Source organism: Taudactylus pleione, unplaced genomic scaffold (genome assembly GCF_031769625.1).
Source record: "Taudactylus pleione unplaced genomic scaffold, aTauple2 ptg000976l, whole genome shotgun sequence".
Lineage (NCBI taxonomy): Eukaryota > Metazoa > Chordata > Amphibia > Anura > Myobatrachidae > Taudactylus > Taudactylus pleione.
The window spans coordinates 2833355-2857032 of NW_028285377.1; the positions used below are offsets into that span (position 1 = coordinate 2833355).

General features: G+C 46.2%; 1 protein-coding gene across 1 annotated transcript in view; it reads left to right on the top strand.

Moving 5' to 3' along the window:
* CARF (calcium responsive transcription factor) overlaps positions 1-23678 on the top strand; it is a 308136-nt gene that overhangs the window by 124006 nt on the left and 160452 nt on the right. The window contains exon 9 of the mRNA XM_088460719.1: positions 14700-14843. Coding sequence (XP_088316845.1) covers positions 14700-14843 — 144 coding nt within the window. The remainder of the gene's footprint in view (positions 1-14699; positions 14844-23678) is intronic.

Here is a 23678-nt window from a genome sequence, read left to right on the forward strand (position 1 = left end):
GAGAGGCCGATCCTAGGCTGAACCCTGACAGTACCCCCTCCTTTTAGGGTGGGCACCGAACACCCATAAAGGCTCAAGTGGAGCTCCTCAGAAAGACACAAAAAAAATATATATATTTCAAAAACACAGAAACTCGAAAATCTTGATTGAAGATACAATAAGACTAGAAAAAAATAACTTTTCAGATATCCTCCCAACTTTCGTATCTGTTTTTAGAGACTGGAAGTACTGGAATACTACATAAGGAGGCTTGTTCAAGAAGTAACTGTTTGCTGAAATAAATGTCCACCAATTCAAAAAATGTATCCTCATTAATGACTTTGACCCCCAAATCTTTTGCTTTTGCTAGCCTGGATCTCCCACCATCACGGCCCAAAATAAGATAATTGATTTTACTGCTGAGTTTCTCAAAACTTTGCCTCCATAATTTTCTATTAAAGATTTGGCTTCATTATTCTCAACAGATTCTAAGACTCCCGAGATCACAAAAGACAAGTCCTTCAGGCAATTATCTGTTCCCAAAAAATTTTGCTCAGAGATGAGGTCTTTAGTTGAAGAACTGGTTTTATCCACAGAGGAAGGTAGAAGAACTGGTTGTGAGCATGAAATTTCTTTGGTCTTTGATTTAGGGCTTTTCCCTTTTGCAATTGAAGATACCTCAGACACTTTAGTTGAGCATACTGGAATGGACAAAACACAGTTAGGAGTGGACATGGAATTTTACTGGAGATCCATTGATTGATAAACAGGAGATGTAATTGGCATTAATTGATGTTCTTTATCTGCACCAGAATTAAAAAATTTGTTATTCTCAGGGATTATATGGTCAGTACCTACTACGTCATTGGATGAAGAATACATTAATTCAAACAATTGGTCCTCGTTGATGACCTTGATACCAAGATTTTCTGCCACTTTCCGTTTAGATTTATCACCGTTGGGGCTCATGATGAGGTAATTGGTTTCTTTAGTAAGATTTTCCACAACTCTACCTCCAACGGCCTCAACTAGAGACTTGAGTCCTTTTTTCCCCAGAAGCCCAGGGACCTCTGAGATCACAAAAGTCAAATTTTTCAAGTGGTTATCAATCTCCTGGGAAGTCTGTTCAAAAACGCTAGACTCCGATTCAAAAGCGCTTGAGGCTTGTGAAGATCCCCTGAACATAGGAACAGAAGAAGTTATAACTGGGATGGAAAAATTAGCGGAAGTTGTTCTTTGAAGTATACTACTCGAAATCCCCTCCTGGGGAATGACAGTGGGAACCCCATCCTGGAGTGAGACACTTGAAGTCCCCACCTGGGGAAGGACGCTAGGAACCCTCTCTCTGGGTAAGAGGCTTGAAACACCCTCCTGGGGTGAAGAACTTGAAATAAGGATTTCCTCTTGGGGTGTAACACTTGAAATCCCCTCCTGGGGTATAACACTAGAAACCCTATCCTGGGGTGAAGAACTTGAAACAAGAACTTTCTCTTGAAACGTAACACTGGAAATCCCCTCCTGGGGTATTACACTGGGAACCCCATCCCGGGGTGAGACACTTGAAGTCCCCTCCAGGGGAATAACACCACGAACCCCATCTTGGGGCATTACACTGGGAACCCCATCTTGGGATGAGGCACTTGAAATCCCCTTCTGGTGTATAACACTGGGAATCCCATCTTGAGGTACAACACTTGGAACCCCATCCTGGGGTGAGACACTTGAGGTCCCATTTTGGAGAATAACACTTGAAATTCCCCCTTGGGGCACAACACTGGGAACCCCATCCTGGGGTGAAGAACTTGAAACAAGTACTTTATCTTGAAACGTAACACTGGAAATCCCCTCCTGGGGTATTACACTGGGAACCCCATCCTGGGGTGAGACACTTGAAGTCCCCTCTAGGGAAAGGACACTAGGAACCCTCTCTCTGGGTAAGAGGCTTGAAACCCCCTCCTGGGGTAAAGAACTTGAAATGAGGATTTCCTCTTGGGGCGTGACACTTGAAATCCCTTCTTGGGGTATAACACTAGAAACACCCTCCTGGGGGATAGCATTTGAGGCCCCTTCCTGGGAAACACGATTTGAAACCTTCTTTTGGGGTGAGAGACTCAAGGCCCCCTCCTGGAGTACAGAACTTGACACTCCCTGTTGGAGTATGGGACCTAAAACCCCCTTCTGGGGAAGCTGACTTGGCTTTTCCTTTTGGGGTACGCAATATGAAACCCCCTTTTGGGATGCAAGAACACAGACTTCCTCCTGGGGTGAGTGGCTCAGAACCCCCTCTTGAGGTATGGAACTTGAGACCCTTTCTTGGGGTGTAACACTTGAAATTACGGTCTGCTCCTGGGGCATAACACTCGAAACTAAGGCCTCCTCTTGAGGCATGAAACTTGATACGAAGACCCCTCCCTGGGGCGTGAAACTTGAAGTGAAAGCCCCCTCTTGGGGTACAACACTTGTAACCCCCTTCTGGGGTGAGAGATTTGAAACCCCCTCCTGGGGCATGAAACTTGAAACGAAGGCCGCCTTCTGGGGCGTGGAACTTGGGACCCCCTGCTGGGGTGCGAGACTTGGGACCCCCTGCTGGGGTAAGGAAGTTGAGACCCCTCCTGGGGCTACTGACTGGAGTCCCGTATTGGGAAAAGAAGAAAACGGCCTGGGACCGGAACAGGCAGAATCCGGGCTGGGACTGATGGAAATGGAATCCGGGCCGTGACCAGTAGAAGTGGAATGAGTAGTGTCCCTGACTTTAGAAGGTTGAAATATCCTCCCAATATTTCTTAGACGAGGGTTGAAGCATCTTGTAGCAGGGCCCCAATTGAAAACTTGAACTTTCTTTTGCTTAGTGGACATCACCTCCTTATCTGTAACTGAAGAAACGGGAATCACTGATGGATGATGGGGAGAACTGAAAACGCAGACATGAGGAGTCACACACTTGTCACCACTTCTCAGTGGGCGCAGAGTACAGTCCTTAAGAAAGTGATCGTCATAACCGCAATATAAACACACATGCAGTTCCCGGCGTCGCTGACGTTCAACCTCAGTAAGTTTAGGGCGCAGGTAACTTTGATGCTTTACTTTAGTTTGCTTGGAAAAGCTGTTAACTTGAAAAATTTTGGGACGGAGATTTTGTAGTTGTTCTAGAAGCCAGTACAAACTCTTGAAAGGTTCAGGGTCACGAATATCAGGAAATTGGGGAACCAGAGGACACTTGAGAGGTTCACTAGCTTGCACAGAAAATTTTTCATCTGTAAGGGTAATTGAAACTTCGGAACAAAACTGTGGAGAATTCAATGGCAGAACTTGTGGTGTGTCTGGGGACAAAGCAGCTAGAACTGAATGAATAACCATCATTTGACTAGAGAGTTCTTGCAGCTGCTGTCTGACAGTTTGCAAAGCTGTCTCCTGTGCAGACACACGAAAGAGTAAATCCTGAAAACCTGCTTCAACCTGGAACCCGGCGGCTTGCATATTAGGCTGTTCAAACTGTCACAATCCGGTGAAAGTGATCCTCTGTGGAGGACGGTGAGCCGGGGGGTTCAGGTGACTATCGGAGTGACTGTGGCTAGGTCTCCTATTTGCGGCCGAACCCAGGTTTGGTTAGACCTGCCCAGAGGCGCGGAGTCTAACTCAATTGGTGGTTTTCTCCAGTGACCCCTCCAATTGGGATTTGGTTTTCCGCTGCACCAAGTGAGCAGGTCGCGGCCCTCTGGACAGGTACCTGGGAATGGCAGAAGACCGGAAACTATATTACGTAAAGTTATTGCTAGAACACTGGAGATACACTGGAACACAATTAGAAATCCTGATCACCGGCTTGCATGAGATACTGAGAATGTACTGAGAATCACTAATAAATCCAGGAGCTGACTAGCTCAGCAGCTCAGGGAGATGTGGACACAGGCAGGTACTGGAGTTTGCTAAATATGCAGGAAAGCACAAACATATACTGGGGATTGCACATACAAGAGTAGAGTGGACTCAAGGAATATATTGGGAATGCTAGAAATGTGGTACTGGACAAAGGCCAAATACTGGGAGAGCTAGAAATGCTGGTACTGGGCAAAGGCAAAATACTGGGAATAATTATATATGCAGGTGCAGATTGCACAGACAAGACATATAGAGAAGATAGGCATACACTGGGAGAGTGCTAACTGCAAGTGCAGATTTGCACTGACAAGACACAGAGCAGATTGACACAGACGTGCTGGGGGGTCCAGCTGTGAGCTAATTAATACCAGCAGGTAATCTGACACTTCAGTGATACAGGGTAATAGCCACAGGAAAGCTGCAATAGAATTAGCAGCACATATACAAAGACACACAGGGAAGGGACATGAAACACTGAAGTACTGTGAGAAAGCTAAAGTCTCAGAGTAAGGTTTCGCATGGAAGCTAATACAGGAAACTGGGAAACTGTGAGCAGGCTGAAGCAGTGGGAGTAACACAGGCACTTGGAATAACGATGTTGAACAGCATCTTCCTGGAGTTCTGGAGGCAGATTTATACCCAGGGGTAGCAGATTACTGGAGCACAGCATCAGCTGACTTAAATCATGCTACCATAGGTTAGGAGTACTGTCACATGAGAGGAACTGTCATGGCGGCACCCATGATGGGAACTCCGATCCCCAGCACACACAGCCGACCATGGAAGCTCGCAAAAAGCACCTAAGGCAGAATACTCAGCCCCACATCCATCACTGCACCAGACGTCTGACTGCAAGGAAGTCAGGGGAAGCCGGCAAGGAGGTGAGAGAGGCCGATCCTAGGCTGAACCCTGACAGAGTCTGTATCTGTGTACGACGTGTTGTGTGACACTTGTACATCTGTGTGTGAATGAGTCTGTATCTGTGTACGACGTGTTGTGTGACACTTGTACATCTGTGTGTGAATGAGTCTGTATCTGTGTACGACGTGTTGTGTGACACTTGTACATCTGTGTGTGAATGAGTCTGTATCTGTGTACGACGTGTTGTGTGACACTTGTACATCTGTGTGTGAATGAGTCTGTATCTGTGTACGACGTGTTGTGTGACACTTGTGCATCTGTGTGTGAATGAGTCTGTATCTGTGTACGACGTGTTGTGTGACACTTGTACATCTGTGTGTGAATGAGTCTGTATCTGTGTACGACGTGTTGTGTGACACTTGTACATCTGTGTTTGAATGAGTCTGTATCTGTGTATGACGTGTTGTGTGACACTTGTACATCTGTGTGTGAATGAGTCTGTATCTGTGTATGACGTGTTGTGTGACACTTGTACATCTGTGTGTGAATGAGTCTGTATCTGTGTGTGACGTGTTGTGTGACACTTGTACATCTGTGTGTGAATGAGTCTGTATCTGTGTACGACGTGTTGTGTGACACTTGTACATCTGTGTGTGAATGAGTCTGTATCTGTGTATGACGTGTTGTGTGACACTTGTACATCTGTGTGTGAATGAGTCTGTATCTGTGTACGACGTGTTGTGTGACACTTGTACATCTGTGTGTGAATGAGTCTGTATCTGTGTGTGACGTGTTGTGTGACACTTGTACATCTGTGTGTGAATGAGTCTGTATCTGTGTGTGACGTGTTGTGTGACACTTGTACATCTGTGTGTGAATGAGTCTGTATCTGTGTATGATGTGTTGTGTGACACTTGTACATCTGTGTGTGAATGAGTCTGTATCTGTGTACGACGTGTTGTGTGACACTTGTACATCTGTGTGTGAATGAGTCTGTATCTGTGTGTGACGTGTTGTGTGACACTTGTACATCTGTGTGTGAATGAGTCTGTATCCTTGTATGACGTGTTGTGTGACACTTGTACATCTGTGTGTGAATGAGTCTGTATCTGTGTATGATGTGTTGTGTGACACTTGTACATCTGTGTGTGACGTGTTGTGTGACTCTTGTACATCTGTGTGTGAATGAGTCTGTATCTGTGTATGACGTGTTGTGTGACACTTGTACATCTGTGTGTGAATGAGTCTGTATCTGTGTATGACGTGTTGTGTGACACTTGTACATCTGTGTGTGAATGAGTCTGTATCTGTGTATGACGTGTTGTGTGACACTTGTACATCTGTGTGTGAATGAGTCTGTATCTGTGTATGACGTGTTGTGTGACACTTGTACATCTGTGTGTGAATGAGTCTGTATCTGTGTACGACGTGTTGTGTGACACTTGTACATCTGTGTGTGAATGAGTCTGTATCTGTGTGTGACGTGTTGTGTGACACTTGTACATCTGTGTGTGAATGAGTCTGTATCTGTGTGTGACGTGTTGTGTGACACTTGTACATCTGTGTGTGAATGAGTCTGTATCTGTGTGTGATGTGTTGTGTGACACTTGTACATCTGTGTGTGAATGAGTCTGTATCCTTGTATGACGTGTTGTGTGACACTTGTACATCTGTGTGTGAATGAGTCTGTATCTGTGTATGACGTGTTGTGTGACACTTGTACATCTGTGTGTGAATGAGTCTGTATCTGTGTACAACGTGTTGTGGGACACTTGTACATCTGTGTGTGAATGAGTCTGTATCTGTGTATGACGTGTTGTGGGACACTTGTACATCTGTGTGTGAATGAGTCTGAATCTGTGTATGACGTGTTGTGTGACACTTGTACATCTGTGTGTGAATGAGTCTGTATCTGTGTATGATGTGTTGTGTGACACTTGTACATCTGTGTGTGAATGAGTCTGTATCTGTGTATGACGTGTTGTGTGACACTTGTACATCTGTGTGTGAATGAGTCTGTATCTGTGTGTGACGTGTTGTGTGACACTTGTACATCTGTGTGTGAATGAGTCTGTATCCTTGTATGACGTGTTGTGTGACACTTGTACATCTGTGTGTATGAGTCTGTATCTGTGTACGACGTGTTGTGTGACACTTGTACATCTGTGTGTGACTGTGAATGAGTCTGAATCTGTGTATGACGTGTTGTGTGACACTTGTACATCTGTGTGTGAATGAGTCTGTATCTGTGTACGACGTGTTGTGTGACACTTGTACATCTGTGTGTGAATGAGTCTGTATCTGTGTGTGACGTGTTGTGTGACACTTGTACATCTGTGTGTGAATGAGTCTGTATCTGTGTACGACGTGTTGTGTGACACTTGTACATCTGTGTGTGAATGAGTCTGTATCTGTGTATGACGTGTTGTGTGACACTTGTACATCTGTGTGTGACGTGTTGTGTGACACTTGTACATCTGTGTGTGAATGAGTATCTGTGTACAACGTGTTGTGTGACAGTTGTACATCTGTGTGTGTATGAGTCTGTATCTGTGTATGACGTGTTGTGTGACACTTGTACATCTGTGTTTGTATGAGTCGGTATCTGTGTATTCCAGTGAACCCTCTGTGCTACTTACCTGAGCTGTGTGCTCATTTCTAATCCAGTGAGCTTTATCCACTGCTGTGTTATTTCCAGCACCAGTTACTTTAGCTGTGTGTTTATCGCTGATTACAGTGAACTCCCAGCGCCTGTTACCTAGCTGGACATTCCTCAGATCCCAGAGTACTTACCTGCTACTGTGCACATTCCAGCCTCAGATCCCAGAGTACTTACCTGCTACTGTGCACATTCCAGCCTCAGATCCCAGAGTACTTACCTGCTACTGTGCACATTCCAGCCTCAGACCCCAGAGTACTTACCTGCTACTGTGCACATTCCAGCCTCAGACCCCAGAGTACTTACCTGCTACTGTGCACATTCCAGCCTCAGATCCCAGAGTACTTACCTGCTACTGTGCACATTCCAGCCTCAGATCCCAGAGTACTTACCTGCTACTGTGCACATTCCAGCCTCAGTTCCCAGAGTACTTACCTGCTACTGTGCACATTCCAGCCTCAGATCCCAGAGTACTTACCTGCTACTGTGCACATTCCAGACTCAGATCCCAGAGTACTTACCTGCTACTGTGCACATTCCAGCCTCAGATCACAGAGTACTTTCCTGCTACTGTGCACATTCCAGCCTCAGATCCCAGAGTACTTACCTGCTACTGTGCACAATTCAGCCTCAGATCCCAGAGTGCTTACCTGCTACTGTGCATATTCCAGTATCAGTCATCATAGCTGGACATTCCTCAGATCCCAGAGTACTTACCTGCTACTGTGCACATTCCAGCCTCAGATCCCAGAGTACTTACCTGCTACTGTGCACAATTCAGCCTCAGATCCCAGAGTACTTACCTGCTACTGTGCATATTCCAGTATCAGTCATCATAGCTGGACTTTCCTCATATCCCAGAGTACTTACCTGCTACTGTGCACATTCCAGCATCAGTCATCATAGCTGGACATTACTTTGATCCCAGAGTATTTATCTGCTACTGTGCACATTCCAGCATCAGTCATCATAGCTGGACATTCCTCAAATCCCAGAGTACTTACCTGCTACTGTGTACGTTCCAGCAGATCCCAGAGTACTTACCTGCTACTGTGCACATTCCAGCATCAGTCATCATAGCTGGACATTCCTCAGATCCCAGAGTACTTACCTGCTACTGTGCACATTCCAGCAGATCCCAGAGTACCTACCTGCTACTGTGCACATTCCAGCATCAGTCATCATAGCTGGACATTCCTCAGATCCCAGAGTACTTACCTGCTACTGTGCACATTCCAGCATCAGTCATCATAGCTGGACATTCCTCAGATCCCAGAGTACTTACCTGCTACTGTGCACATTCCAGCCTCAGATCCCAGAGTACTTACCTGCTACTGTGCACATTCCAGCCTCAGAACCCAGAGTACTTACCTGCTACTGTGCATATTCCAGAATCAGTCATCATAGCTGGACATTCCTCAGATCCCAGCGTACTTACCTGCTACTGTGCACATTCCAGCATCAGTCATCATAGGTGACATTCCTCAGATCCCAGAGTACTTACCTGCTACTGTGCACATTCCAGCATCAGTCGTCATAGGTGACATTCCTCAGATCCCAGAGTACTTACTTGCTACTGTGCACATTCCAGCATCAGTCATCATAGCTGGACTTTCCTCAGATCCCAGAGTTCTTACCTGCTACTGTGCACATTCCAGCATCAGTCATCATAGCTGGACTTTCCTCAGATCCCAGAGTACTTACCTGCTACTGTGCACATTCCAGCATCAGTCATCATAGCTGGACTTTCCTCAGATCCTAGAGTACTTACCTGCTACTGTGCACATTCCAGCATCAGTCATCATAGCTGGACTTTCCTCAGATCCCAGAGTACTTACCTGCTACTGTGCACATTCCAGCATCAGTCATCATAGCTGGACTTTCCTCAGATCCCAGAGTACTTACCTGCTACTGTGCACATTCCAGCCTCAGATCCCAGAATACCTACCTGCTACTGTGCGTATTCCAGCATCAGTCATCATAGCTGGACTTTCCTCAGATCCCAGAGTACTTACCTGCTACTGTGCACATTCCAGCATCAGTCATCCTAGCTGGACATTCCCTCAGATCCCAGAGTACTTATCTGCTACTGTGCACATTCCAGCATCAGTCATCATAGCTGGACATTCCCTCAGATCCCAGAGTACTTATCTGCTACTGTGCACATTCCAGCATCAGTCATCATAGCTGGACATTCCTGCAGATCCCAGAGTACTTACCTGCTACTGTGCACATTCCAGCCTCAGATCCCAGAGTACTTACCTGCTACTGTGCACATTCCAGCCTCAGATCCCAGAGTACTTACCTGCTACTGTGCACATTCCAGTTTCAGTCATCATAGCTGGACATTCCCTCAGATCCCAGAGTACTTACCTGCTATTGTGCACGTTCCAGCATCAGTCATCATAGCTGGACATTCCTTTGATCCCAGAGTACTTACCTGCTACTGTGCACATTCCAGCATCAGTCATCATAGCTGGACTTTCCTCAGATCCCAGAGTACTTACCTGCTACTGTGCACATTCCAGCATCAGTCATCATAGCTGGACTTTCCCTCAGATCCCAGAGTACTTACCTGCTACTGTGCACATTCCAGCAGCAGTCATCATAGCTGGACATTTCCTCAGATCCCAGAGTACTTACCTGCTACTGTGCACATTCCAGCATCAGTCATCATAGCTGGACTTTCCCTCAGATCCCAGAGTACTTACCTGCTACTGTGCACATTCCAGCATCAGTCATCATAGCTGGACTTTCCTCAGATCCCAGAGTACTTACCTGCTACTGTGCACATTCCAGCCTCAGATCCCAGAGTACTTACCTGCTACTGTGCACATTCCAGCATCAGTCATCATAGCTGGACTTTCCCTCAGATCCCAGAGTACTTACCTGCTACTGTGCACATTCCAGCATCAGTCATCATAGCTGGACATTCCTCAGATCCCAGAGTACTTACCTGCTTCTGTGCACATTCCAGCCTCAGACCCCAGAGTACTTACCTGCTACTGTGCACATTCCAGCCTCAGACCCCAGAGTACTTACCTGCTACTGTGCATGTTCCAGCATCAGTACGAAGCTGCTTATGAGCCTGCCAAGTATTTTGCTAGGACCCCCGGGGCGGCTGCTGTAAGATGAGACAGAGAGTGAAATGCTAATAATGCCCATTGTTTAATGTCAAAGGTTATCATGCAAACGTAGAAGCTGGGTACACACTGACCGATATATTGGCCGATCAATTGATCGGCCAATATAACTGCTGCCCGTCGGCCAGTTTGTACCAGCGATATGTCTGTGAACGACGTCGTTCAGACATATCACATTGGTTCTGCTGCACAGCCGACGCCAGATATATCTGCAGACATAAATGTCCATTGGCAAGTGTGTACAGACCGCCTGTACACATGCAGCGGGCAGGGGGGTGGACCTGCCCCACCGGCCAGCGGGACCCGCGACTGCCCTTTAAGATGATGGTCGTTCAATGTATCTGCAGATATGTATGCTAGCTGTACCCACCATAACTCCATATTTCATGTATGTGGCTGTTGGAAAAGTGATAACACAGCACTTTGGAAGAGATGAGAGTGTGACAGTGTATGAAGCCAGACCCCCAGCCCCAGAACCTGTGTCATTTAAGAGTGTCCTGGTTTTATAAGATTGTGTGACAGTGTGTGTATGAAGCCAGACCCCCAGCCCCAGAACCTTTGTCATTTAAGAGTGTCCTGGTTTTATGAGATTGTGTGACAGTGTGTGGCCCTGCCAAAGTTTAAACCTAGGCAAACACCTAATCATGTTCAAACTACACCATCGCAATGTCAAATTTGGTGGAGCTAGTTTCAAAACTGCGTCAGTGCATAAAGGATAAACAGACAGACACACATACTGTCTCGCTTATTGTATAGATAATTCCATTTCCTCTGGATAGAATGACAACTCCGGTGACCAGTAGAAGTACTTTGGTGCAGGTGTTCTTGTCCGCAAATATTTAAAATGAATCTGTTCTGGAGTTTTTTGTTTTTTTTTTTTAAATAAGATTAGTATTCAATTCTGAGTAAAATTATTTCAATGCAAAGTTATTCATCCACATATAACTGTTTAGCAAAGGCAGCTATAAAACTTTCATCTCTCTCCGTCATAAATGTCTTAGGCGTTGTCATGACCGGTTGTTCTTGTGACACTGACGCTATGATCAGTAAGAGCCAGTGTACTGCAGATACAACAAGGATGAGCGTGTTCCTGCCAGTACATGGGTGATTGTTCTTGTGACACTGACACTATGATCAGTCAGAGCCAGTGTACGGCAGGTATCACAAGGATGAGCGTGTTCCTGCCAGTATATGGGCGATTGTTCTTGTGACACTGACACTATGATCAGTCAGAGCCAGTGTACTGCAGATATCACAAGGATGAGCGTGTTCCTGCCAGTACATGGGTGATTGTTCTTGTAACACTGACACTATGATCAGTCAGAGCCAGTGTACGGCAGGTATCACAAGGCTGAGCGTGTTACTGCCAGTACATGGGTGATTGTTCTTGTGACACTGACACTATGATCAGTCAGAGCCAGTGTACGGCAGGTATCACAAGGATGAGCGTGTTCCTGCCAGTATATGGGCGATTGTTCTTGTGACACTATGATCAGTCAGAGCCAGTGTACTGCAGATATCACAAGGATGAGCGTGTTCCTGCCAGTACATGGGTGATTGTTCTTGTGACACTGACACTATGATCAGTCAGAGCCAGTGTACGGCAGGTATCACAAGGCTGAGCGTGTTACTGCCAGTACATGGGTGATTGTTCTTGTGACACTGACACTATGATCAGTCAGAGCCAGTGTACTGCAGATATCACAAGGATGAGTGTGTTCCTGCCAGTACATGGGCGATTGTTCTTGTGACACTGACACTATGATCAGTCAGAGCCAGTGTACTGCAGATATCACAAGGATGAGCGTGTTCCTGCCAGTACATGGGCGATTGTTCTTGTGACACTGACACTATGATCAGTCAGAGCCAGTGTACTGCAGATACAACAAGGATGAGCGTGTTACTGCCAGTACATGGGTGATTGTTCTTGTGACACTGACACTATGATCAGTCAGAGCCAGTGTACTGCAGATATCACAAGGATGAGCGTGTTCCTGCCAGTACATGGGCGATTGTTCTTGTGACACTGACACTATGATCAGTCAGAGCCAGTGTACTGCAGATATCACATGACTGAGCGTGTTCCTGCCAGTACATGGGCGATTGTTCTTGTGACACTGACACTATGATCAGTCAGAGCCAGTGTACTGCAGATACAACAAGGATGAGCATGTTCCTGCCAGTACATGGGCAATTGTTCTTGTGAAACTGACATTATGATCAGTCAGAGCCAGTGTACTGCAGATAAAACTAGGATGAGAATGTTCCTGCCAGTACATGGGGAATTGTTCTTGTGACACTGACTCTATGATCAGTCAGAGCCAGTGTACTGCAGATACAACAAGGATGAGCGTGTTCCTGCCAGTACATGGGCAATTGTTTTTGTGACACTGACACTATGTTCAGTCAGAGCCAGTGTACTGCAGATATCACAAGGATGAGCGTGTTCCTGCCAGTACATGGGCAATTGTTCTTGTGACACTGACTCTATGATCAGTCAGAGCCAGTGTACTGCAGATGCAACAAGGATGAGCGTGTTCCTGCCAGTACATGGGCGATTGTTCTTGTGACACTGACACTATGATCAGTCAGAGCCAGTGTACTGCAGATATCACAAGGATGAGCGTGTTCCTGCCAGTACATGGGCGATTTGTTCTTGTGACACTGACACTATGATCAGTCATAGCCAGTGTACTGCAGCTATCACAAGGATGAGTGTGTTCCTGTCAGTACATGGGTGATTGTTCTTGTGACACTGACACTATGATCAGTCATAGCCAGTGTACTGCAGCTATCACAAGGATGAGCGTGTTCCTGCCAGTACATGGGTGATTGTTCTTGTGACACTGACACTATGATCAGTCAGAGCCAGTGTACTGCAGATATCACAAGTATGAGTGTGTTCCTGCCAGTACATGGGTAATTGTTCTTGTGACACTGACACTATTATCAGTCACAGCCAGTGTACTGCAGATATCACAAGGATGAGCGTGTTCTTGCCAGTACATGGGCGATTGTTCTTGTGACACTGACACTATGATCAGTCAGAGCCAGTGTACTGCAGATATCACAAGGATGAGTGTGTTCCTGCCAGTACATGGGTAATTGTTCTTGTGACACTGACACTATTATCAGTCACAGCCAGTGTACTGCAGATATCACAAGGATGAGCGTGTTCCTGCCAGTACATGGGCGATTGTTCTTGTGACACTGACACTATGATCAGTCATAGCCAGTGTACTGCGGATGTCACAAGGATGAGCGTGTTCCTGCCAGTACATGGGCGATTGTTCTTGTGACACTGACACTATGATCAGTCAGAGCCAGTGTACTGCAGATATCACAAGGATGAGCGTGTTCCTGCCAGTACATGGGCGATTGTTCTTGTGACACTGACACTATGATCAGTCAGAGCCAGTGTACTGCAGATGTCACAAGGACGAGCGTGTTCCTGCCAGTACATGGGCGATTGTTCTTGTGACACTGACACTATGATCAGTCAGAGCCAGTGTACTGCAGATATCACAAGGATGAGCGTGTTCTTGCCAGTACATGGGCGATTGTTCTTGTGACACTGACACTATGATAAGTCAGAGCCAGTGTACTGCAGATACAACAAGGATGAGCGTGTTCCTGCCAGTACATGGGCGATTGTTCTTGTGACACTGACACTATGATCAGTCAGAGCCAGTGTACTGCAGATATCACAAGGATGAGCGTGTTCTTGCCAGTACATGGGCGATTGTTCTTGTGACACTGACACTATGATCAGTCAGAGCCAGTGTACTGCAGATATCACAAGTATGAGTGTGTTCCTGCCAGTACATGGGCGATTGTTCTTGTGACACTGACACTATGATCAGTCAGAGCCAGTGTACTGCAGATTCAACAAGGATGAGCGTGTTCCTACCAGTATGTGGACTGTTTTCTCTCATTAATGCTCATATTTATAGCTGCTTAGCAGATGGTCAACTGCATGAAGTTTCATACAGATATGGAAAAAGGGGAATAGAGAACAAACTCTGCAGCTTTTAACATTTTAAATATGAAAATATGTTTTGTGAAGTGTCCAGATATTTGTTTAATGTGCAATGTGTACAGGTACCACTTCTGATTTAAAAGGTAAATGCATGTTTATTTTATCTGTACCTAAATACATTTTTCTTTTTGTTTTTAAGAATATACATCAAAAAGGTAAAGAAATTCCCTAATTACAGAGTTCCTACAGATTCAAAGATTGACAAGAAACTGATTAAAATGGAACAAGAGAAAGCTTTTAACTTATTAAAAAAGGATTTGGATGGAACAGAGGGTGTTTTAAGGTAAGAAAATAATTGTAGGATTTACATCAAACATACTTTGCTTTTAGACAGTGCGCCTGTTGTAATGGGGGAATCGATATGAATTGCCGCCGGACGCATGGCCGGCGGTTCGAATCCCGGCAGCAGTGAAAATCCTGATCGTCCTAAGGTTAGTATTTGCTAACCTATTCTACCCCCTAACCCTCCCTTAGGGGTGCCTAACCCTAACCTACCCCCCACCCCCAGTGCCTAAACCTAACCCCCCTTCCCTGGTGCCTAACCCTAACCTCTCCTCGGGGGTGCCTAACGCTAACCCCCCTTCCCCTAGCCTAAACCTAACCTACCGGGGGGGGTGCCTAACCCTAAGTCGCCCCCGGGAACCCTAAACCTAACCCCCCCCTTCCCCCCACAGCTATCCGTGCTCGGTGCCCGGCATTCCTTCGATCGGGATGTTAGGCTTCGGGCTCCCGGCGTAAGTCTGATGATAGGCGTCGGGATTTTGACGCCTGTCTTAAGACCCTTGACGGGATTAGACAGTCGGGAAGCAGGCGGTTGGGATTAGGTCCACCAGCTTCCCGACTGCATACCGTAATGGGATACGATTTTGAAAACATTGCGGGTTTTGCACTAAACTCTGTTTGTTTTACACACAAGTATAGATAAACTCGCATATTTCTTGATTTACTATAACTTGGGGAAAAACAATCTCGCATCCATATGTTTTCCCATTCACAAGGTAGAACTCGGGCAATGTAATAGAGTGCGAGCGAGTGCTTCACTCGCACACTATACTGTCTGAAAATTTGCAAAAACAATGGACCAGCTTCAGGCTAGCGAGGTTAGCCTGAGCAGGTCAGAATAACACAGAAACATGCATATATAAATGAGATACGTGTATGTTTCTCTGTGTAAAAAGAAAAAAAAAAAAAAACAGGTTAACTTAAAAAAAACATGATGCTCCCCCCTCCCAGAAGCAAAACCAGCCCCGTTTTCTGTACAGCCTGCCCCGGTTTTTAAAATACAGGGGAAAAAATGTGTTAGGGTCCCCTGTTTGCCACTGGAGTACTGAAAGCAGATGTCCGAGGTTGTGGAAGAAATCGGAGGCGAGGGGCCTGAATATATGATCTCCTCATCCACAGAAATTGGATGTTGACGAGACCTGATCAAAGGTGCGGAGTCTAACCTCCTGTCAGGTGTTCACCAGTGACCCTCCAATCGGGATATGGGTTTCAGCTGCTCCCAGCAGGCAGGTCGCGGAGTTTTGATCAGGTATCCAAAATCCGTGGGAATAGAGTGTCACACAGACGGTGGCCCAAGAGATATGCCTCTAAAGAGGCACTACTGCACCAAGAGATGATACTACTGTACCCACAGGTTGAGATGTTAAACACACTGTTGTACTAGGAGGAGGTACTTTACACACCGGCAGAGGTATTCTGACGCACTATTGCGCTAAGTTCTGGCACTTGGTGTTGTACACAGGCAGAGGTGTTCTGACGCACTATTGCGCTAATATCTGGCACTTTGTGTTGTACACAGGCAGAGGTGTTGGGACGCACTGTTGCACTGAAAGGTGGCACATGGAGTTGCACACAGGCAAAGATATTCTGTTGCACTGCTGCACAAGTATATAACACTTGGAATATTCAGAGGTAATAACAAGGGAACCTGGAACGTGGAGAGTACTAGTATACACTAGAAATGACAAACGTTGTTCAGGCAACTTCTTGGAATTCTGTGGCCGGATATATACCCATAGGTAGCAGTTGATAGGAGGACAGCCTCAGCTAGCATTGGTGGAGATACTGTCACATGAGAAGGACCGTCATGGCAGCGCCCATGACGGAAACCACAATATTCAAGACACAGGACCGCCAATGGAAATCCACTAGCACCTAAGGCAGAATCCTCAGCGCGTCACCCGCCGCCACACCTGCCGTCTGACTGCACGCAAAGTCAGGGGAAGCCGGCACAGTGGTGAGTAACGGCCGATCCTAGGCTGCACCCTGACAGTACCCCCCCTCCCCCCTTTTCAGGGGGTTTATCAGGAAACCTCCTATGGAAAGTCCAGACAAGTTGAGGAGCATGAACATCGGAGGCTTTAATCCAAGCTCTTTCTTCAGGCCTGTACCCCTTCCAATCAATGAGGTACTGAAGACAATTGAACCGATGACGAGAGTCCAGGGTTCTTTCAACTTCAAATTTGGTACCCTGTTGAGTCTGTACTTGAGGTAACTTATAGAAGAATGTTGGAATCGGTTGAGGATCAAGGGACGTAAAAGGGAAACTCAAATTTGTACACTACCGGATTAATTATTTTGAGAATGCAGTAAGGTTCAATGAAGCGTGGAGCAAACTTCATGCTAGGTACCCTCAACCGAATGTTCCTGGGGGATACAAACTCTATCTCCAACTTTCAAGAGAGGAACAGCAAGGCGTTTCCTATCCACAAACTTTTTGTAAATTTTAGAGGTTTTCTTCAAGGAGCAATGAATCTTCTTCCATAACAGAGAGAATCAGTCTACAAGACTTGGCTACAGCTGGTACCTCTACGGAGGGTAAGTCTTGAAAATCTGGTACTTGAGGATGCCTTCCAAAGACGGTGAAGAATGGGGTGGAATTGGAAGAAGAATATCTGTAGTTGTGTAAAAACTCAGCCCAAGGTAAGAGGTCTACCCAGTCGTCTTGAGAAGAAGAAACAAAAGGACTTATAAAAGTCTCCAATTTCTGGTTTACTCTTTCGCTTGCAGGTGGTAGGCGGAAGAGAATTTTAATTTGATTCCACACATAGAGCTTTCCAAAATTTAGCCACAAACTGTACACCCCGATCAGATACCATCTCCTTAGATAGACCAAGTAGCCTGAAGATGTTTCGAATAAAAATTTTCACCAGTTGAGGGGCAGATGGAAGTTCCACCAAAGGAATAAAATGAGCCATCTTAGAGAATCTATCCACTACTACCCACACAGTATTACGACACTTGGACCGTGGCAACTCTGAAATAAAGTGCATGGAGAGATGGGTCCATGGAGCAACTGGAACTGGGAGAGGACGAAGTGGACCGACCATTTTTTTAAGAGAGACTTTATGTTGAGCACATTTCACATAGGACAAAACAAAGCTGCGAATGTCTTCTTTCATGGTAGGCCACCAGTAAGATCGCTGAAGAAGTTGTAAAGTTTTGTGGATAACGGAATCACCAGTGAAGAGGGACGCATGAGCCCATGTTAGCAGTTTTTTCCCGCAGATGAGAAGCCACAAAGATTTTTCCTGATAGAGGAGACAGGATTTAAGTGGGGGCAAAAACAATGGGATCTAAGATTGGACGAACCTGAGGTTGATCCTCTTCCTCCTGAGTGGATATAAATGACCGAGATAGTGCATCAGCCTTCTTGTTCAAGGTGCCCGGATGAAATTGGAGCTTAAAATCGAATCTTGAAAAGAAAAGGGACCAGCCCACCTGTCTGGCATTTAATCGCTGAGCGCCGTTTGAAGGGACAACAGGTTTTTATGGTCTGTAATGATGGTGACCGGAAATTTAGCTCCCTCCAGAAGATGTCGCCATTCCTCCAGTGCGAGGTGCATTGGCAGTAACTCTTGATCTCCAATGGTATAGTTTTTTTTAGCAGGAGAGAATTTTTGTGGCAAACAACTTACACTGATGCATTCTTTCATCTTCGGCGGTTTGGGACTGTACCGCCCCTACTTCAACCGAGGAGGCATCAACCTCCAGAGTAAAGGGTTGATCCAGCTGTGGTTGGCGGAGGATGGGTGCTGTAGTGAATGCTGTTTTCAATTTCTGAAATGCCAACACAACCGAGGTTGGCCAGCGAGAAGGATTAGCTCCTTTCTTGTTGAGGGCCATGATTGGAGAAACCAGAGTGGAAAAATTTGTAATGAACCTTCTGTAATATTTTGAGAATCCTAGAAAGCGCTGGGTGGCTTTTAATGAACAAGGTTGGGGCCATCCGATGGGAATTGCCAGAGATAATATGACCTAAGAATGGCACAGAGGATTGTTCAAACAGACACTTCCCAAAAAGACAATGATTTCGGAGACGTGATAAAACCTCTCGCACATGAAGTCGATGCAATTGTAGGCTTTCATAAAAAATGTAAATGTCATCTAAGTAGACTACCACAAATTTATAGAGAATGTCCTTGAAGATCTCGTTTACATAGCCCTGGAATACTGCTGGTGCGTTACATAATCCGAAAGGCATCACAAAATTTTCAAAGTGACCATCCCTCGTATTGAACGCAGTTTTCCATTCATCCCCTGCCTTGATGCGAATTAGGTTGTAGGCTCCGCAGAGGTCTATTTTAGTAAAGAAACGAGCCCCATGGACTTTGTCAAAGAGTTCGGAGATCAGTGGCAAGGGATACCAATTTTTAATGGTAGTTTGATTGAAACCTCGATAGTCGATGCAAGGGCTGAGCCCTCTGTCCTTCTTGCCTACAAAGAAGAAACCTGCTCCGGCCGGAGTGTTTGATGGCCGGATAAACCCTTTGGCTAAATTTTCTTTAATTTAATTAGCCATGGCGGCTATCTCTGGTACCGAGAGAGGATAAATATGGCCTCGAGGAGGCATCTTTCTGGGGTAGAGTTCTATACTACAGTGCCAGGCACGATGAGGAGGCAACTTGTCTGCCGCTTGTTCACAGAACACGTCGGGAAAATCACGCTAAAGCTCCGGTAAACGGGAATAAGAGGAAACTTCCAAAACTCCCGATACAGGAGATTTGACTACGGAGCTGACAGCAACTGAATGGGTATCGATCAGAATCACACGGGATAAAACATCCTTGAAAACAGTTTGGTCCCCAGGTCAGAATTTGCATATTGGACCAATCCAATGTAGGATTGTGTTTCCTTAACTAAGGCAGACCAAAACTAAATCATATGAGTTCTTTGGTAGGACAAAATATTCCAGCATTTCTTGTTGAAGACATCCTACCCTGAGTAACACTGGATGAGAAATGGATGAGATAGACTCTCCAAGAATGGTGTTGCCATCTACTCCAGAAAGAGACATCTTGTTGGGTAACAGGGTAACTGGAATACCCAGAGTTCGTACTAAAGATTCGGAAATAAAATTTCCGGCGGCTCAAGAATCCACCAGGGCTTTTAAATTCTTTGTCCTGGACTTGTGGGAAAGGGACACAGGTAAAAGGCTATCCATTAACTGTGATGGCTTGATCACAACCCCTAACTGAACGCTCCCGACTCCAGTTAGGGTCTCGCATTTCCCGCAAGAAGAGGAAAATTCTTGAGTACGCGATCTGGAGCAGCACAATACAGGCAGAGCTTATTCTGGAAGCGCTGATTCCGTTCAGCTGTGGTCAGCCGAGATTTATTAACCTGCATGGGCTCCTCTTTGTTGGTGGCAGGGGAGAAGAGCAGGTACTCGGGAATGGCCGGTCCTGGAAACGATCACCTCGCCCTCTACTAGCCCATCGTTCCCTATGACGTTGGTCAATCTAGATATTACATCGGCGAAGGACTCCAGAAGATCCCAAGAGGCTAGCTCGTCCTTCATCCTCCCAGACAGCCCATGAAGGAAAGCTGCCTTGAGAGCCTCCTGGTTCCACTTTAGTTCTGAAGAGATGGTTTGGAATTGGACTACATATTGTCCTACAGTGCGAGTTCCCTGACGGACACGAAGGATATCTGAAGAGGCTGAGGCAGAACGGCCAGGTTCATCAAAAATTCTTTTAAAAGAAGAAATTAAGTTTTCATAATTGGACACCAGAGGATCAGCTCGCTCCCATAGAGGGGAAACCCAGTCCAGCACAGTTCCTGTCAGTAGAGAAATAACATATACCACTTTCGACCTAGATGTAGGAAAATTATGTGGCAAACACTCAAATTGTATTTCACATTGATAAACCCCTGGCACCGTCAAGGATTACCGTCAAAGCGTTCTGGAGATGCCAATTGGAGGCGAGATTTCAGAGGCACTGCAACTTGAGGCTGAACTGAAAGATCCGAAGGAACCGAGATGGCAGGAGAGGGAAGTATCGTAGCCAAAGTAGCCTGGATCGAAAGTAGTTGTCCTGAGAGCTAGTACTTGGAGTTGCACACAGGCAGAGATGTTCTGTCGCACTGCTGCACAAGTATATAACACTTGGAATACTCGAAGGTAATAACAAGGGAACCTGGAACGAGGACACGACTAGTATACACTAGAAATTACAAACATTGTTCAGGCAAATTCCTGGAATTCTGGGCCGGATATATACCCATAGGTAGAAGTTGATAGGAGGACAGTGTCAGCTGACCAAGACCATGCTACCATTGTGGAGATACTGTCACATGAGAAGGACTGTCATGGCGGCACCCATGACGGAAACCACAATATCCAAGACACAGGGCCGTCCATGGAAATCAACTAGCACCCAAGGCAGAATCCGCAGCGCGTCACCCCCCGCCGAACCTGGCATCTGACCGCACGAGAAGTCAGGGGAACGCGGCACACTGGTGAGTAATGGCGTTCCTAGGCTGAACCCTGACACTGTATTTAAAGAACCAGCACAGGGCTCTGCCCTGCCAGTCCTGGTTGTGGAAATACAGGGGACAAAATTAGTAGGGGTCCCCTTGTATTTTCCATAGCCATCTCCGCACTCTTTCTAGCGGAGTTGTAATGCCACAGCCAGGGGACACGATCAAAGCATTACACCTGACTGCTAGTCAGACCAGGCCGGGGATCCTTGGGGAGATGGGGATCCCCCCCAATAAAGAGCACCCCAGGCCTGGGCTGATAGCCCGGGGCTGTACCCGGTACCCATAGCCGGTGGGTGTTGGGTTTATTGTGTATAGTGTGGTGTAAAAAAAAGATGAAGTAATATTGTCTTTTGCTGGAGAACTACAGCCTCCCCATATGCTGGTACTTGTAGAACCACTGTAGCCAATCACCAATGTCCAGTAGAAATCCACGACACCTGTAAAAAAAATCAGTACTCGCCTATTCCTAGCGTAGATCACGTACTCTTCGGTCCATGTAGGGATCCACAAGGATAAAAACAAAAAAACGACTGCCTGAATAAAGTATGGACAGGAGGAAGGCTTTCTCTGCGCGAATGACAACGACCCACGTGCCTCCTGTCATTGCAGGAGCCACCAGCCAATCAGTGGGCGCCTCCCTAGGAGCTGGCCACTGATTGGCTCTAAGCGATCAGGCTGCCTGTCAGCCTTTCCCCCCATAGACCTCAATGGTGGCAAAACTCCCACCTCCCCAGGGATCCCCAGCCTAGGCTGAGTAGAGGTCAGGTGAAGGGTTCCTCTGGCTGTGGCATTACACCCCCGCTAGAAAGAGTCCGGTGTTGGTTATGGAAAATACAGGTGACCCTTATTAATTTTGTCCCTTGCAAATTATGGGTTAGAACTGCGCTCTGCTGTATGGGCAGATGGGATGTGAGATGTATTGTTTGTGTCGGGGTGCTGCACCTTCCTAAAAGCAGGAGTACCGGGTCCTGTGTAACGATAGAATGGGGTAGAGGGTGCGGAGGGTGCGCTCACCCTATGGGTGTAATGCTGGAGTAATAGTGTGTTGTGGTCTTTTGTGTTCGATGTTGTGTGTGGAGTGATGGGGTGTAGGGAGGGAAGGGGGTCTAATGGACTGGAGGTGGTGGGTGAGGAAATGAAGACAGAGGCAGAAATGGGGGCCAAAGGGTTTATTGGAAAAAATAGTACTAATCCTGTTCGGTCCCAGGCACCCAGGTGGGGTGAGCGATCCACTTAGGGGTGTGTGTGGGTGGAGACTGGGGAGGTGAGTGGACCTTTTTAGGGGGCTCCTTTCCGTGCAGTTCAATAGACCGGGGTAACGTGCCGGTCTATTGAACTGCACGGAAAGGAGCCCCCTAAAAGGGTCCACTCACCTCCCCAGTCTCCACCCACACACACCCCTAAGTGGATCGCTCACCCCACCTGGGTGCCTGGGACCGAACAGGATTAGTACTAATTTTGTCCCCTGTATTTCCACAAGGAGCTGTTCAGCTGAGCCCTGTGCTAGTTCTTCAAATACAGGGAACCCCTACGCATTTTCTCCCCTGTATTTTAAGAACCAGGACAGGCTTTACAGAGCTTGGGGCTGGTTATGCTTGTGGACAGGTGGGGGGCACATAATTTTAAACAAAATATTTTTTATTGTAAATAAACAGAAGCCTTCATGGATCTCACTGCTCTGTGAAGGCTTCTGTATAACTCGCACCTATTAATGCTAGGCGCATTATAAGGTCTGAGTTTATATATGCAAATACTTGCACAGATTCGCATAGTGTAATAGCCGCGAACTCAAAAGTTTGCAGGCAATTACTTTTGCGAGTTCCTTCAAAAAATGCGAGAAGGTGCGAGTTGTTTTTTTACTGAACACATGCACTCCATTACATTTGGTCCAGTATGTTTTCGTGCCAGTATGCCTAAAAGTAGTAGAAGATGTAGAGTGCAGTCTTACAGAATATCTCCATAATTAATGCATACTATTAGCTCCATCACGTCACATGCTGACACTGTACTAATAAGCAATCATCCACAATGCTAACTTAGGTCTGTACTAGTCTGCACTAAAGACTGGAACCTTGTCATTCCATGGAATTACTTATTATAAGGAGCTGACATAAATTGTTTCAAATTGTGTTTTGTTCCACCTAAAGTTCTATGGAAGATTAAATACAATCATTCTGGCCTAATTGGTGTCTCACATTCTCCACTCAGTAATGATCACTTTATATTCAATCCCTTAAAGGGATTAACAACTTTCCAGACCAGTGATACACGGAATGGTAGTTGCTCAAATCAATTTATTGTCCATCACAGGTGCATCTACGGGAGGCTTTAATCTAGACTAGAAAAAATC